The sequence below is a fragment of the Trachemys scripta genome, chromosome 1 (assembly GCF_013100865.1).
Source record: "Trachemys scripta elegans isolate TJP31775 chromosome 1, CAS_Tse_1.0, whole genome shotgun sequence".
NCBI classification, from domain to species: Eukaryota; Metazoa; Chordata; order Testudines; family Emydidae; genus Trachemys; species Trachemys scripta.
The window spans coordinates 132,238,100-132,254,376 of record NC_048298.1 but is presented as its reverse complement, the minus strand read 5'-3'; the positions used below and the strand labels follow the sequence as shown (position 1 = coordinate 132,254,376).

General features: G+C 46.9%; 1 protein-coding gene across 1 annotated transcript; it reads right to left on the bottom strand.

The window, feature by feature from the left end:
* Window positions 1-612: 612 nt before the first annotated feature.
* Window positions 613-12,714, bottom strand: LOC117884806 (solute carrier family 2, facilitated glucose transporter member 3-like). Its single transcript, XM_034785617.1, has 10 exons — window positions 12,417-12,714; window positions 8,897-8,992; window positions 6,319-6,479; window positions 5,740-5,980; window positions 5,321-5,483; window positions 4,064-4,251; window positions 3,301-3,405; window positions 2,654-2,755; window positions 2,132-2,335; window positions 613-1,738 (listed from the first exon to the last, which is right to left on the bottom strand). The coding sequence occupies exons 1-10, from the start codon at window positions 12,429-12,431 to the stop codon at window positions 1,511-1,513; spliced, it is 1,503 nt and encodes a 500-aa protein (XP_034641508.1). The 5' UTR covers window positions 12,432-12,714; the 3' UTR covers window positions 613-1,510.
* Window positions 12,715-16,277: the final 3,563 nt, after the last annotated feature.

Sequence of the window (16,277 nt, the reverse complement as noted above, 5' to 3'; positions counted from 1 at the left end):
AGAGGGCAGTAGTATACACACACACACATACATAAACACAATACATTACAGTATTCCCTGGAGCCTCCAGAATGGATAGCCCAGCACCTGTAGCAAAAATTTACTCTATAGCCATGGACTAAACATCTTTCCGCCCGCCTGTCAGGTTTCAGGAGCTTTGGTCTCTATTCCTGCATTTCTACCTTTACAGAGTCCTATGTGTCTTGGATGACTAGTCCTGTATCCAGAAGGTTCATGCTACTTGCCTTTGTCTAAAGTTTAACTATAGGAACAATTGATAAGAATATACAGTTTTGGAATTTTTTTTATACTCACATCTCTTTAAATTACAATTTGTCTCTTTCAGACTTCCTTTACTGTTAGAAAAGAGGAACAGAGAAGCCAATTTTCAAGAAAAGAGGGTTGAATGCGTCAGCGTCTGGCCTGAAATCATCACCTAGCCTCCACAGGAACTAATAGTGGCTGAAAATAGTGTCAACTAACAATGCCCTTTTGCTGTAATACTTCAATTTTCAAGTAATCCTTGTGACTGTTATTTAACATAGCCACCAAAAAGTCCTGAAGAACATAAGAACTTCACAAATACCGTCACATGCTTATTCTCTCTAGTACTCTTTTTTTTTTTTTAATTTGTGTCTGGAGGACAGAAATGTCCTTTAATGGAGCTGTGCATAATCAACTCCATTTCATGTACCAACCAGAGTGCCCTTTTTTCTCTTCAGTACCACATTTCTGCTTTACAGTTTTATTGCACCTCAAACCTACAGTATCATCTCTTAGAATAACTATATATCAAACATCTTCTTCTTCTTCATTATTGTACATATTTTTACATATTGAAAAAAATAAATATTTACAATTAAACTGACACACAAATAAATAAACCAATGTAAAACTGAGCTTTCAGACTAGCTGTACAAAAAGAAAAGGGGTAAAAAAACCCCTCTCTGGTAACTTGGTCCCCTTCTCCTGAGGCACCCACCAGACAGTATATATGACATGATGGCTTTTTGCATTTTGGTAATTACATTAAATTCCAGCGTAATACTGCACACACACGGTGGAACTGAATTAAAAGTGGGAAGGGATGGCACTGCGGAGTTGTTTGGTTGCTTTAGCTCACTGTACAAAAATAATAAGTTTAAAAAACATAAGAGGTTGCTATGCACAAAAATATCTTAATCCCTAGGAGCAATTAAAGGTGAGAGCAGCAAAAATATTGCCCATATGTTCTCCTTCTCAGGTGCATAGCAGGTGGAGATGAGGTTATTTTTGCTGTAGCTCCTGATGACCTCAAGTGTTGAAAGCAGATGAGACCTCCCCACTTCAGACCATCTTAATACTGGCAGGGCTTGGCAGAAATGTGGAAGGGAGTGGTGCGAGGGGAAGAATAAAATAGCAGCAATTTTTAAATTGTTCTAGATTTTCTCCTGACATATATCTCTGCCCAGTCCTTGAAAGATTCTCCGCTTATTTCTTTAACAATGAAAAAGGGTCAAGAAGGGGGGTGTTAAATATTTGAGGTAACATCATTAGCAGATTCTATGCCCTTCAGTTCCACCATGGGGCTTTTCTCCACTGCTGCAATGACGCCACTTCCTTCCGCTTGTCCTTCAAAGCCCCTGGAGATGTCTTCAAAAGTCCTGCCCCTGGTCTCTGGGACTTTGAAGAAGGTGAAGATAAAGAAGATGACCAGGAAAACAATGAAGATGATGAAGACATAGGGACCACACAATTTCTACAGGGGGGAAAGAAGGGAAAGATTATAATTTGAAAAGTGCATAGGCCTAAAATCAAGGTACAGTCATTATCTCCTAAGATCAGAATCACAACACCCTCCCCAAAATATGGACTTATTTACTTTTAATGTAGCATTTTTAAAGGAACACCCCAGGCCATTTAAGGGTTTCTTAAAGCTTGATTCTGAACTTTGAATGCTATCATGACTGACAAAAATTGTGGCTTTCAAAGGGGGCTATGTTGACTGGCTATGTTGACAAAGTGTCCAGCTATTTGTGGATTATAAACATTAAGTGAAAACAAAGGAGTGGGGATGTTGTTTAAAGTGCAATACTCTCTTATTAGTAGCTAACGATCAGATCAACACAATGCTTTCCAGACTGTGTCTTACCTCTGCATAGGGGAAGAGCATTCCCACCAAGAAATTGGAGGTCCAATTGGAGCAACCAGCCACTGCCACAGCTGCAGGACGGGGACCTTGACTGAAGAGTTCAGCCACAATGAACCAGGGAATAGGACCAGGGCCAATTTCAAAAAAGGCCACAAAGCCAAAGATGGCAACGATGCTGATATAGCTAATCCAGCTCAAGACATCCTGCAAGGGAGGGAAACATGAATAGCTGTAATTTGACAAGCAAACATGGGATAACAGAACACATGCTCCAACATCTCTATGTCCTTAATTGTGGTATATAGTTCCCACTGTATGGGAATGTATATTCCCCCAAATCCCAACTGTACCCCCACTATAGATTCTCCTTTATTTATACTCAAGAGTCCCCTGTCTCCATACTCACCCCAATGCCTCTGAAGATGCCCTTTCGTTTACCTTTGGGTCCCCTCAGTTTCCCTCTGCATCCCTAACGACATCTCAACTCTACAAGAATGGGCAGTTTGATTGCTATCAACTCACCTTAAGTGTCAAAGCTATGGTCATGAGAACGGCACAGAGAGCCATGCCTCCCAAGCCGACCAAATGAAGAGTCCTGCGCCCTGCACGCTCCACCAGGAACAGCTGCAAAAGTGGCAGGAGAGAAAAACATTAGATTAGAAAGTAACAGCCAAAGGGGCTGGCTCCCACATCATGACAAGCTCTGCAACCCCATCCCCAAGGAGTTTATCTCCTGTTTACCTCCACCTCTCCAGTGCTCATGTGGTCAGTGGCAGCCTAAATGGATGGGGACATAGGATACTATGTCTCGCCCTACCCCTTCACCCAGCGTTTTTCTATTTCTTTTCCCACTCTTTCCTCCCCCAATTCTTCCTCTGACTTTTACCCTTGTCCATATCTCTTCTATACCCTTCTATCTCACCCTCTCTTCCTCTTTCCTTCTTCTAGTATGCTCACGTTCCCTCCTTCTGCCTTGCTCTCCTCTCCTGCTCTTTCACACTTCCCTTTGTGCCTCCCCTCTCCCTTCTGCAAATCTCAGCCACAGTTTGGCTGAAGAGAAAAAAACTGGCTCCAGGATAACTAACTTCAACTATTTTCCCCAAAATCTCCCTCCATGCAGATCAACACCAGCCATCATCTCACCAACCGCTCTCCACAGAGCTACTTACCGATACGACAGTGAAGACTGTGTTAACCACACCAGCACCAATGGTGGCATAGACGGGCTGCTTGACGCCAGCTTTTTCGAAAATCCCCGTTGAGTAATAAAACACCTGGGAGCAGAAGAAGCAATTGGATATTGTTACAAGTTCCTGCACCTGAAGGGATGCCCCTTATTTTTATGCCTCTCTCTCCATGTGTCCAATAAGAGTTCAGACAAAAAGATATATATTTCAATTCATGATCATGCAAGGACCATATATTGTCATACACAGGTATAACAATTTTCCATGGGAAAAACAAACACTGTAGGGAAGCATCCCTTTAAAATAATCTTTGTTCCCTGTTGTTCATGTAGTTATCCTTGAAATGGAGGTGGTCATGCTAATTCCTAGCTACACATCTCCACTGATGTGCTGAGCAGCCCCTTTCTAGAGCTGGGCTATAAAACACAATCGGATCCTGATGAGTTCCTGACGTCACTGAAGGTTTTATGGATCTCCCTTGACTCCAAGTGACCTGCTTCCAGGGGTGAGCTATAACATGCCTTCAGTGCCTGATGAGGTCATAAGGCAGCTGAATATTTCAGGGGGCTCTTTTTGGCAGGGAGTATCACAAAAATTGACCTCAACCGAAGACAGGAAGTGGAACTCAGGAGCCCAGATTTTCTTGCTGTTGTATCTGGCTGACTCTCACTGAAGTCAATGGGAGACACTCATACGAAGCAGCAAGAGAACTGAGCCCAAGAAGTGAAACAGGAAGCTGACTTACGGCATTGATGCCCGAGAGCTGCTGAGAGAGCTGGAGTACGATGGCAATGATGATGGCCTGGCGGTAATTAGGTGAGCGGAAGAGCTCCGGCACTGTTGCTTTCTTCTCCTGGGACATCTTGGTGCTCTCCTCTTTCATCTCTTGGATGTCTTGGGCCACATCCTGTGTACCACGGAGCTTCTGGAGAACTACAGGGAGGAACCACACATAGAATACATGAGATGTCATCAATTTACATGCCCCAGCCAACGAGAGGCTTGAGTTCCACTCACAGCCCTAGTCTCCAACTCTCTGTGGGGGGAGCGAATGCTGTGAAGACTGGACCCCCTAGACATTAGTATTCTGCCTGGCTATGTGGGACAGATTGAGGCTCTATTCCTGGTCTTGGCCTCCTATTCAACCTGGAGCTAAATGTGTTAGGAGCACAGTAGATGTCAGGCCTAGTGATCTGTGCCTCTGAGCTAGAGACCTATATTTGATTCCTGCTCCTGTTCACACACTCTCCTTGGGGCTACTTAGGAGCACAGCAGAGGCTGAGTCCAGTATACCAAGAGGAAGACCTCTTTTCCTAGTCTCAATCACTTTATTTTCCAAAGATTGGGAGGGGCTGATAGGGTTGCAGAGGCCAAACCTGTTGTCCTAGGCCCTATCATTCTGCACTAGGCCATGTCAATTCTGGGCTTCTTACTCTTATCAGGAATGTGCTGGGAGCACCCTGAAGGGCAAGCCTGATGCCTCATAGGGACCAGGTAAGAAGGTAGGACAAGAAGTAATGGGCTTAATCTGCAGCAAGGGAGATATAGCTTAAATATTAGGAAAATCTTTCTGACTATAAGGGTAGTTAAGCCCTGGAATAGGCTTCCAGGGGAGGTTGTGGAATCCCCATCACTGGAGGTTTTTAAGAACAGGTTGGGCTAACACCTGTCAAGGATGGTCTAGGTATATTTGGCCCTGTCGCAGCACAGATGGGTCCCTTCCACTCTTACATTTCTATGATTCTATGATTTTGTATTGCCATGCAGGAGACCCTGGATCAGTTACAGTTCTCTCACATATCCTGGACCTGTTGCAGGCTAAGGGTACTGTGGAGGGCAGGTCTGGTGACCTCTGGGGATCAGCTATCTACACTATCATGCAGGAGGTTCTCATATCACTCCTTGTCTTCCATTCCCCTAAGTTCAGTGCATGCTGGAAGGACTGTGGTGACTGGGCTGGCCAGTAGCTGTCCTGTGATGCCATTTAGAAGTGTCCACGCACCTGCTTGCGCTTTCTCTTCCTCCAGCTTGTTGATCAGCAGGAAACGGGGACTCTCAGGGCAGAAGGGCAGAGCAGCACACTGTAGGATGGCTGGGATGACAGTGAACCCCAAAAGCAGTGGCCAGAGGCTCTCACTCCCCATGATCTCCTTCAAGCCGAAAATCTAATCCAGTGAACAGGAAGAGAAAGAACTATTACGAGATAGTCCCCTGTGTTGAAAATTAAGTCTTTACCTTTTCTCCCCCTCAAGAATTACAGTAGTATGGTCAGCTAGCTATTCAACCCACCCATTCCTCCCCATGGCGACTACAGAATGGTCCATGAGGTCTCATCCCCCTCTAACGTGGATCAGCCTGTTAGCCCATAAAACCTTCAGTGCCCTCCCCACCAGCCATTGAGAAAGTCAGTATCAGGCTTACCTGTGCCACCAAGATGCCCACAACGATGCCCAACTGGTTGAGGGTGCCAAAGGCGCCACGCAGGGCGGTGGGTGAGATCTCGCTAATGTACATGGGCACAAAGCCAGTGCTGAGGCCACAAAAGAGGCCAATGATAAAGCGCCCAAGTATCAGCATCTCTACTGAATTTGCCATCTTGGAGAAGCCCATCAGGATGCCACCCACGAAGGCCAGGATGTTCACCAGTAGCATGGAGTTCCGCCTGTCCAGGACAGAGACATTAGCATAGGCCAGGGATTATTGATGGACAATGATAGGGAGGAACTTGCAGAAGTAATATGCCCAGCCAGATCCCCCTTCCCCAGGGCACGCTTCCCCACTCAGCCTTCCCTTTGTGCCTCACTCCCTTTGTCTGCTTCTTTTCCTCTCTCTCTCCCACTGTCTTGCCCTTGCAGGAATCGGTCCCTTCTCCCCAGCCTACTCGCCTCCTCTGTTCCATTGATCCATTTTTTTGGAGAGAAATAATTTCTCCTAATCCTTCCAATATCCCATAATTGAGAGACAAACTCCATGGTGGCTTAGACCCCCTTCCCAATGTACCTTCCAAATCGGTTGACAAAAAGTCCAACAGAGAAGGAGCCGATCATCCCTCCCACGGAGAAGATGGCGACGGAGAGGGACCACAGTGAGGTCAGAAGCTCGGAGGAGGTTGGGATTCCTCTCCGGAACTCCAATGTTTGATTGAAGAATGCCTGAATAATCTGCATGGGAGAAAACACCCCCCAGAAACGGGAGGAGAGAGGGGTTACAATAAAATATAATGTACTGTGGGAGAGGGGGAGCTCTGTATGAGGTCAGGAGGTTCTTTTGTGACAAAGTCAGGGAGGTGGGGAGAGACCTCAGACATTTGGAAGTAGAGAAGCTAAGGTGGGTCAGGACAACTGAAGAGGAACCCAAAGTTTCAGAGGGAGAGAAGCTCAGAGAAGAGCAGTAGGACATGATTAAGAGGATGGAGAGACTGATTTACTTAGTATGATGAGATTGGGCAAGAGATGATTAAGGAGATAAGGCTAACTGTAAGTAGCGGAAGGATATAGACAGCAAGGAAAGTGCTTCAGAGGGATGGTAGGTCTGAATGAGGAGAAATAGCAGCAATGGGACTAAAATGAGCAAAGGGAAAAGTTCTCTCACAAATGAGAACATTTCTGGTATCAGGAAACATTCCCCAGCGGTGAGGGGTATATGAGCAGGGCCGCCCGGGGGGCAAATGGGGCAATTTGCCCTGGGCTTCGCAGGGCCCCCAAAATTGTTTTGCCCCAGGCCCCCTGAATCCTCTGGGCGTCCCTGTATATGAGACTGTGAAATATTTTCCCCAAGGGACTGAATAAAATCCTGAAGCACTGCAGGGAACTATCCTGCATTGCCTTCTAAGATGGATGAGATGGGAGGCAAGAGAACTTTTTCTGTTGCTAATTTTTCAGATAGATACCCTGTCTGATTACAAAGTGTTGCAGGGCCCGAGTTTCACATCCTGTTCCCCCAGCAGGTGGCAGCAAGACGCTAGCTTGACCACACACCCACTTCTCCCCTCCCTTTTCTGGTTATGACTTCTGTATTCCGGGAGACAGGGTGGATGTGGTAGACATGACTCACTTTTTTTGCATGGGATTTAGCTCATCTGGTTTACAACAAAAAAAAAGAACTACGTTTTTCATTTTTTTTTTCTTGGTGGTGTTATTTGCAGATTACTTGCTCGGAATTTCCCAAGACAGTCACATCCCCCACTAAGCCCCCACTTTGAGCTTAATATGACACTTGATTAGATAGATAGATAGATAGATAGATAGATAGATACAGGGCCGGCTCCAGGCACCAACTTACCAAGCAGGTGCTTGGGGCGGCCACTTTGGAGAGGGGCGGCACGTCCAGCTATTCGGCGGCAATTCGGCAGACGGTCCCTCACTCCCGCTAGGAGCGAAGGACCTTCCGCCGAATTGCCGCCGCAGATCGCGATCGTGGCTTTTTTTTAATTTTTTTTTTTTTTTTGGCTGCTTGGGGCGGCCAAAACCCTGGAGCCGGCCCTGGATAGATAGATAGATAGATAGATAGATAGATAGATAGATAGATAGATAGATAGATAGATAGATAGATAGATAGATAGATAGATAGATAGATGAAAGCCTGAGAGATGAATCCCAGAATCAACAGGGGAAACTATAATCCCATGCAGCCCTCTCTCAGCTCTTTGCTGTCCTCTCCAACCCCTGAAAGGGCTGTTCTGTGACTCAGAACAGCTCCCACTCCTGCTTCATCACGATCTGTAAGGGAGGGTGAGAAGGTTTCTGTGGTTTAGAGGATGGCAGACTGGCAGCAGGAACACATCATTTTGGTGGGGATATTCTCCAAAGTAAATTATTTTAAAGGGGTGGAATCTGGATAGAAAACTAGATTGGCAGGAGGGTTATAGATTCTCCCCAAACTCTCCATGTGCCCAGTCCCTCCCCTTTCCTGGTTCTAATGTCTCCTCTATGCCAATGTTCCAGTTTGGCTTTCCTCTCCTTTCCCCTTTACTGCACAATGGAGGCACAAACTCCACTCCAGCCTCCCTCTGCATCCCCAAAATGAAGGGAGCAACTTCACTCCCATATTCCTGTGTACTTTGGAAGACACAGATACCCCACTTTCATGCTTTCCCTCTATTTACATCCAAATCATGCAGGGACAAGGCTTCCAATTGCCCCAAACAAGATGGCGTCCCTTCATAATTCTTCCTCTGGATGTCTAGGTGGGACAGAGACTCCATCCACGCTCCCACTCCCACTGTACCTCATAAATGGGAGGACCGCATCACTCCTACCTGCCTGAAATGGCAAACTGACCCCTCTCTCTTTATCCCCCCATACCTGAAGTGGGACAATGACCCTCTTTAATCCATCTCTCCTCACCACAATGTAAAGGTGACCCTCTTCCTCCTCTTCCCCTGCAATAAAAGGATGGTCCCCTCTCTTCCTTTGCACTTCAAATAGGAGAGACATCATTCACGCACTAGCTCCTCGATGACCTTCCCTCTCCCCCTGCCCCTAAGCTGATCCTCAGCACCATCCTCTGAGGCAGAATGAGCTCTATGGAAGAGATGAGAACACCCAGATACCTCGAAACCCAGAGGGCTCTCTCTCACCTTCTCAGGTGCATTGATGACACCCGTGTTGTACCCAAACTGGAGCGATCCAATGGCCGCAACGGAAACGGCACAGAGAAGGGGACAAGTAATTTTCTGAAGAGAGAGAGGGAAAAATCAGTCATTTGATTAATTTTTTCACATTTTCCACACAAATTGTTTTACTGTTTAACACAAACAATCCCAGCTAAGAGCTCCTCAGAAGCCAGGTCTAGTGCCCGCTATGGGTCACTCGGGAAAATAGGGTTCCATCCCCAGTCTCAATCTTTCATTCCCCTGGGCCAACATGAGCCAGGAATACTGGATATAATGCTAATCATGGGAGCACATGTATACTCAGCCCTGTCATGTGACAGGGCACTCATGTGTGTCACACCCTGATTGCATGGGGTCAGAAATAAAACAAAATTGTCTAGGAACCTGCCAAGGTAACGGCAAACTATCCACACACAGATCATCTGCCTCAGACATTTCAAGAACCAGTCCTATTGGAGGAACAGAAAACATCTCAACAAATCCAAGCAGGACACCGGTGCTGCATGTTTTGAGGATACCCAGAATGCCACTGAGAATGGTCCTATGCTCACCCAGTCAGTGACAATGCAGAACAGGTGCAGCAAACATGAAGTGGTGGAGCCACATCAGCAGCTCAACAAGCCATTGCAGGAGGAACTGTTCTGAGAACAAGAAGTTCAGAGACCCACTGAGGTTCACAGTTATTGACAGATATTGAATTAGAGGCAGGATGGTTATCTCGCCTGTCAGAGGTTCCATTTATACACCCTGGTCTCCATCCTCTATTTGCATCCATCCTCTATTTCTTAATCGGCTGTACTAGCTACTGGCTGTTATTTTTGGTATGCTTCATTTAGAAGTAGATTCTGACCCCTGGCATGTTTTGTAAAGATTTCCCATGTCATGTGACTGGGGCCACTAAATAAACATAAGTCTCAGTACTCCTAGGATTAATACCTTTATTACAGTGGAGGCCACATCTAGTGCCCTGAGGGATTAGCTCTCTGCACTGCCATAAGGGGGCCTGGATTTCTTTCCCCATCCTGAGATTTTACTTCCTGAACCAAGGGCAGATGGCGTTAGAACTCTGTATGGCAGGGTAGAAGGCAGCACTGCCAACTCTTGTGATTTTTTTTGCAAGGCTCTCAATATTTCATGTATTTCTTAAGGCCCCAGCTCCTGGAGTCAAGTGATTATATCAGAATCTCAGTTTTCATTAAAGTAAAAAGTATGTTTCTAGCCCTGGCTGCCGACCAAAGCTGGAATATATGACCCATGTGAACTCTAAGGGCTCAGAAACCAAAAGCCAAATAAAAAGTGTGCAACATTTTTCATAGTTTTAAAATCTCACAATTTTGGGATGCTGTCTCATAATTTTTGAATGCTTTGAGTTGGCAACACTTCAGAAGTTCCATCCTTAATACCCTATCCTGGTTTCTCATTCACTAGGGGCTGGGAGCTCTTCCAAAGGTGTTAACAATGTACATTCCCAACCCTAGTGTTCACTCTCTCAGGCCAGTGAGGACTGGGAATACTGTGGAGACCAGTGTAGTACTTCCATTCCCAATTTCTGGTACCCTCACCTGGGGCCAGCAGAGACTGGGAGTGCGACAAGGTCAGACCTGGTTCCCTCTGCGCTGTCATGTAGAAGATTCAGATTTAGCTCTGCTCTCTCATTCCCTTGGGGTCAATGAGTTCTGAAAAGGCCTAGATTAGTGCCACCTAGAAGCTTGTTGGAGTGGCACAGGTTAGCGCCCAAATATCTCACAGATATTGATGGATTTATCCTCACAACTTCTCTATGAGGTAGGAATTATTATTATTCCCTCCACGTTGAAGATGAGGAACTGAGGTACAGAGAGACTAAGTGCCCCAGGGCACAGTGCGTCTGGGAACAAAACCCAGATCTCCCATTTTTCAGTTCAGTGCCTTAACCAAAAGAGCATCCTGTATTGCCATGGCTTACTCAATGTCCAGGCCTGGTCTCCAGCTCCACAGGACACACCAGGGCACGATATAACATAGACATACTTTGCTTACATATTATACACACACATCGTATATATGGTATACATATGTTCTCTACCACGTTCCATGCGTCCTTCCTTTTCTAATCTATTTCTCACACTCAAGTATACATGACATGGTCTCACCCCATCCAACCCTGCAGTGAGTAGGACTCTGATTTAATGTATATTCTCTCCAGCCAGCAGCATATCCATGGAGCTCAGAAATACCAAGGCGGGAGCTACACAAGCCACATTGACAGGGTTGAGGCTTAGACGCTGGTGGGGAATTCAAAACACCACCCACACCCCTCCCTCTCACAATGGGTGACAATGGTATCTGACTGCATGTATATTATCAGGGAAGACCAGTTTTCTCTCTTTTCACTGGATGGAAACCCAGAACAGCAGTACTCATTGACCTCAACTGGGGCAGCTTCTTTACTCTCCTCTAAATGACCTTGACTGGGATGCTTGTTCAGCGCTCCCTCCCTCACGCCCTCACACTTTCCTCTTCTCCCAGAAAAAAGGGAAAGAAAGGCTTTGTTTTATAAACTGATGGCTACTTGAATATCCCTACAAGAGCAGTAACCCCCAGGTATCCTTCAATGAGCGCCAGCATCAGTCAGTTATTTGCTGCCACGCTCCCTCCCTCACTGTCTCTTCCCCAGCCATCATTGCCTGCTTTTTATCCTTGATGCTCTCAAACACACACAAATTAATTAGTTCACAGATTAATGCACACACCACACACGGACGCCCATCAACAATGCTGCCCACAATGGCTCTCTAGCTGAGTGTTGTGAGGGGGAGTGAACCTGCCATGTTCTCTTGGTTGAAATCCGAAGGCTACTCATTTTTTCTTTAAATGTGGCCTTCAAAAACCTTTAAGAGGAATTGTCCTTTTCTTATCACAAACCCATTGTCATCTTGGTCAACCTAAACACAAATGGCTCTCATTCGTCCAGCACAATAGATCTCATGCCAAATAAAACATGACAAGGAAAGCAATATTTTGAAAAACAACAACCACAAAAATGTACCCAAACAAATGCCATGACTTGCAACAACCCTACATAAACATCTTCCCCTCCCCCTACTATGCATCCCCTATGGCTGCCACTTTCTCAGGGTCATCCTTAAATAATTATAGCAAAGGCTCGTCCTCATGCACATTCAGTGTTTGATTATAGAGCTTTCATCTGCTGAAAAGGCACACAAATAAAACAGTAAAAGAGATAGTAATAATAATCAAACACCATGATGTTATCTATAAATACACCTCCTGCCAAGGGATGCCCAACGATTCAAAACATTTTCAACAAGCCAGGCCAAGGGTTTCACAAGTCAGATAAATTGGGTAGCGCTAACCCAGAATGTATAAATGCTGGATGAACCCACGCAACCATGTTCAAAGCAAGGCACGCACTGAACAACAAAACCATTTCTAAGCAGACTAAAAATATAAAGGCATGGAGAAAAAGATCTGCTGTAGTTACCTTTTTGCTCTCCATGGTCCTTGGCAAATGCCTCTGAATGTCAAGACACCGCAGACCCACTGCCCCCTTCTTAATGAAGTCGTTGAAGATTTCTCAGATGTCGTGTATTTGCTTCCCACGCAACAGAATATCTGTAACTGTTTCTGTAATATTTTGCTCTGTACAATTTGCGGTATCTTTCTGCTGAGGAACTGCCTTAGAGCAATCTATTTATGCCTTCTGCTGGGAGGTGCGGATATTACGGAGAGACTGAGCAAGACAAGACCCCGCCCAGGTCCCGTAATAAGTAAAGAAACCAAACAGTCTTGTGACCCTGCACAATTTTGTGACTTCAATGTTTCATCACTGGAAATTTAGATAAGGCATTTTCCTTCTCCCCTTAAAAGGCATTTGTGTCGGGGAGTCTGAGCAGAGCCCTTTTTATGTTTCACAGATACTACAAACCCTGAAAACATCACTCAGGAGGGCAGCTAATAGGATTTCCCATCCGTTCCAATTCTGATGGCTTGTATTATTTAATTCCAAACAGCATTTGGAAAGGACATGATTATGGAGATGGGTATTTAGCAGACTATTGTTGCCATGCAAATATATAGCAATAAAATAATAATGATTTGTGTAAAAGGCTCCATATATAATTTGTACTGTGTTCAGAGATGGCAGATAGATAGATAGATAGATAGATAGATAGATAGATAGATAGATAGATNNNAGATAGATAGATAGATAGATAGATAGATAGATAGATAGATAGATAGATAGATAAAATGAATAAAAGAGAGAGATGCTCAGTAACGGTGGCCCTATGGCCCCTCCCCCATCAAGACATGTGGAAGGGAAACACAGACCCCAAAAGCTGCATGGGAGTTGGAGAGTGTTTTTTTTGACACAACACCCCATTCTCCATCTGAAGCCAGAGACCCTGTGGGCAGAGGTTGAGGCCTGATTCTGCTGTATAAACTGGGGATCTGCAATAGGAATGCCATTGCCCTGGTGCTTCTGGCTCTGCTGCTGCTCCATAGCAGGGAGTGAGTGCCATGGGGAGCATCTCATAGCAGCCGGGCTTTGCAGGCAGAGGCCAGCTCCAGGGGGCGTCACGCCGGTGTCGGGCTTCTTGTGGGGAGAGGCAAGAGCATGTCAGGAGTGCAGCTCGGAGCTGTGCCACCTGCCCCACCAACAAGCACCCTGGCTTCCACCGCATGGAGAGTCAGGTGCCTGAGCGGCCTGGGGGGCTCTCCCCAGCTTCCGATCCACTGGCTTTTGGCAGGAGGTGACAGTTTTCAAACTGTGAGGTGTGCCCTAAAACCTCTGTGCTTAATGTACGGTTGCCAAGCATCCAGTTTTCTACCAGAACACCCGGTCGAAAAGGGACCCTGGCAGCTCCGGTCAGCACCGCTGATTGGGCTGTTAAAAGTCCGGTCAGCGGCGCAGTGGGGCTCAGGCAGGCTTCCTGCCTGCCCTGGCTCTGCATGGCTCCTGGAAGTGGCTGGCATATCCCTGCAGCCCCTAAGTGCAGGGATGGTCAGGAAAGCTCCATGCACTGCCCCCCGCCTCCAGCGTCAGCTCCGCAGCTCCCATTGGCCGGAACCATGACCAATGGGAGGTGCAGGGGCAGCACCTGTGGGCACGGACAGCGCGCACTGCACAGAGCCACCTGGCCATACCTCCACCTAGGGGCCGAACATGGCAGCCGCTTGGGAGCCTGGGAGCATGAGCAGAGCCAGGGCAGGCAGGAAGCCTGCCTTAGCCCCGCTGCACCAACGACCGGGAGCTGCCTCAGGTAAGAGCCACCTGGCCAGAGCCTGCACCCAAACCCTCCTGCCCCAGGTCGGAACCCCCCCTGCACCCTAACTCCCTCTCAGACCCCGCATCCACACCCAACCCCCTGTCCAAGCCCTGAGCCACCTCCCAGAGCCTACACCCTGCACCCCCTCCCACACTCCAACCCCCTGCCCCAGCCCTGAGCCCCCTCCTGCACCCCAAACCCCTCGACCCCAGGCCCACCCCAGAGCCCACATCCCCAGCCAGAACCCTCACCTCCTCCCACACCCCAACTCCCTGCCCCAGCCCAGAGCCCCCTCCCACACCCTGAATCCCTCATTTCTGGCCCCACCCTGGAGCCCTCACTTCCTCCTGCACTCCAACCCCCTGCCCCAGCCCAGTGAAAGTGAGTGAGGATGGGGGGAGAGTAAGCAACTGAGGGAGGGGGGCTTGAGTGAGTGGGGGTGGGGCCTCAGAGAAGTGGTGGGCAGGGGAGGGGCCTCGGGGCAGGGCAAAGATGTTCAGTTTTGTGCAATTAGAAAGTTGGTAACCCTAGCTTAATGTAAGACAGAAATCTGGGGGAGGGGTTGTGTGCCCCCAAACATTGCTTCTAGGGGTGCAAATATGCTTGCTCACCCTGGGCACTAAAATGGCTAGTTACAATTCCGGCTCTTCCAACCATGCAGAGAGCTTTCCCTCCATGCTCCTTGCAGCCCCTCCATAAACCAAACTATAACAAAATGGCTGCCATGCTCTCATTGGAGAGTGATGGAGATTTAGGCTTCAATCTCAGCCAGAATAAATTATGTTCAACATCTTTATTAATGATCTGGATGATGGGATAGATTGCACCCTCAGCAAGTCTGTGGATGACACTAAACTGGGGGGAGAGGTAGATATGCTGGAGGGTAGGGATAGGGTCCAGAGTGACCTAGACAAATTGGAGGACTGGGCCAAAAGAAATCTGATGAGGTTCAACTTTGACACGTGCAGAGTCCTACACATAGGATGGAAGAATCCCATGAACCGCTACAGGGTGGGGACCGACTGGCTAAGCAGCAGTTCTGCAGAAAAGGACCTGGGGATTACAGTAAATGAGAAGTTGGATATGAGTCAGCAGTGTGCCCTTGTTGCCAAGAAGGCTAACAGCATATTGGGCTGCATTAGTAGGAGCATTGCCGGCAGATCGAGGGAAGTGATTATTCCCCTCTATTCGACACTGGTGAGGCCACATCTGGAGTATTGCATCCAGTTTTGGACCCCCACTACAGAAAGGATGTGGACAAATTGGAGAGAGTCCAGCGGAGGGCAACGAAAATGATCAGGGGGCCTTGGGCAGATGACTTACGAGGAGAGGCTGAGGGAACTGGACTTGTTTAGTCTGCAGAAGAGAAGAGCGAGGTGGGATTTGATAGCAGCCTTCAACTACCTGAAAGGAGGTTCCAAAGAGGATGGAGCTAGGCTGTTCTCAGTGGTGGCAGATGACAGAACAAGAAGCAATGGTCTCAAGTTGCAGTGGGTGAGGTCTAGGTTGGATATTAGGAAACACTATTTCACTAGGAAGATGGTGAAGCACTGGAATGGGTTACCTAGGGAGGTGTTGGTATTTCCATCCTTAGAGGTTTTTAAGGCCCGGCTTGACAAAGCCCTGGCTGGGGTGATTTAATTGGTGTTGGTTCTGCTTTGAGCAGGCGGTTGGACTAGATGACCTCCTGAAGTCTCTTCTAACCCTAATCTTCAATGATTCTATGTAAAAAAAACACTGAAAAACAATAAAGTTCACTATCTAGTTCAGAACCTTCAAATGTTTCGATTTGAGAATGTAGCAAAGGTTCAGAGTTGGGGAGGGAGAACAGTAGCCCATGACTTATTTCCTCATTGCCAGAAAGGTTGTTTAATGGCTTTCCATTGCTTTTTCCTATCTGATTTTAAATGATTAATTTTTAATTCCATTTACGTAACTCTGTTGCCATGGTCACTAGCACAGGTGCTGAAGCAGTTAATGCATCAAAGCCTCTATGGATGAAACACGGGTCCACAATGCAAAGTTTGGATCAGAATTTGAACTTTCCCATAGTTCTGGTGTGTTCAAATCTGGGG

Bases quoted from the DNA above. Each gene is read 5' to 3' on its own strand.
- LOC117884806 (XM_034785617.1), bottom strand. The intron at 3,406-4,063 runs GTAAGTCAGCTT...TTCTGCTCCCAG, and splicing joins AGCTCTCGGGCATCAATGCC to GTGTTTTATTACTCAACGGG. The intron at 2,336-2,653 runs GTGAGTTGATAG...CCTCCCTTGCAG, and splicing joins CCATAGCTTTGACACTTAAG to GATGTCTTGAGCTGGATTAG.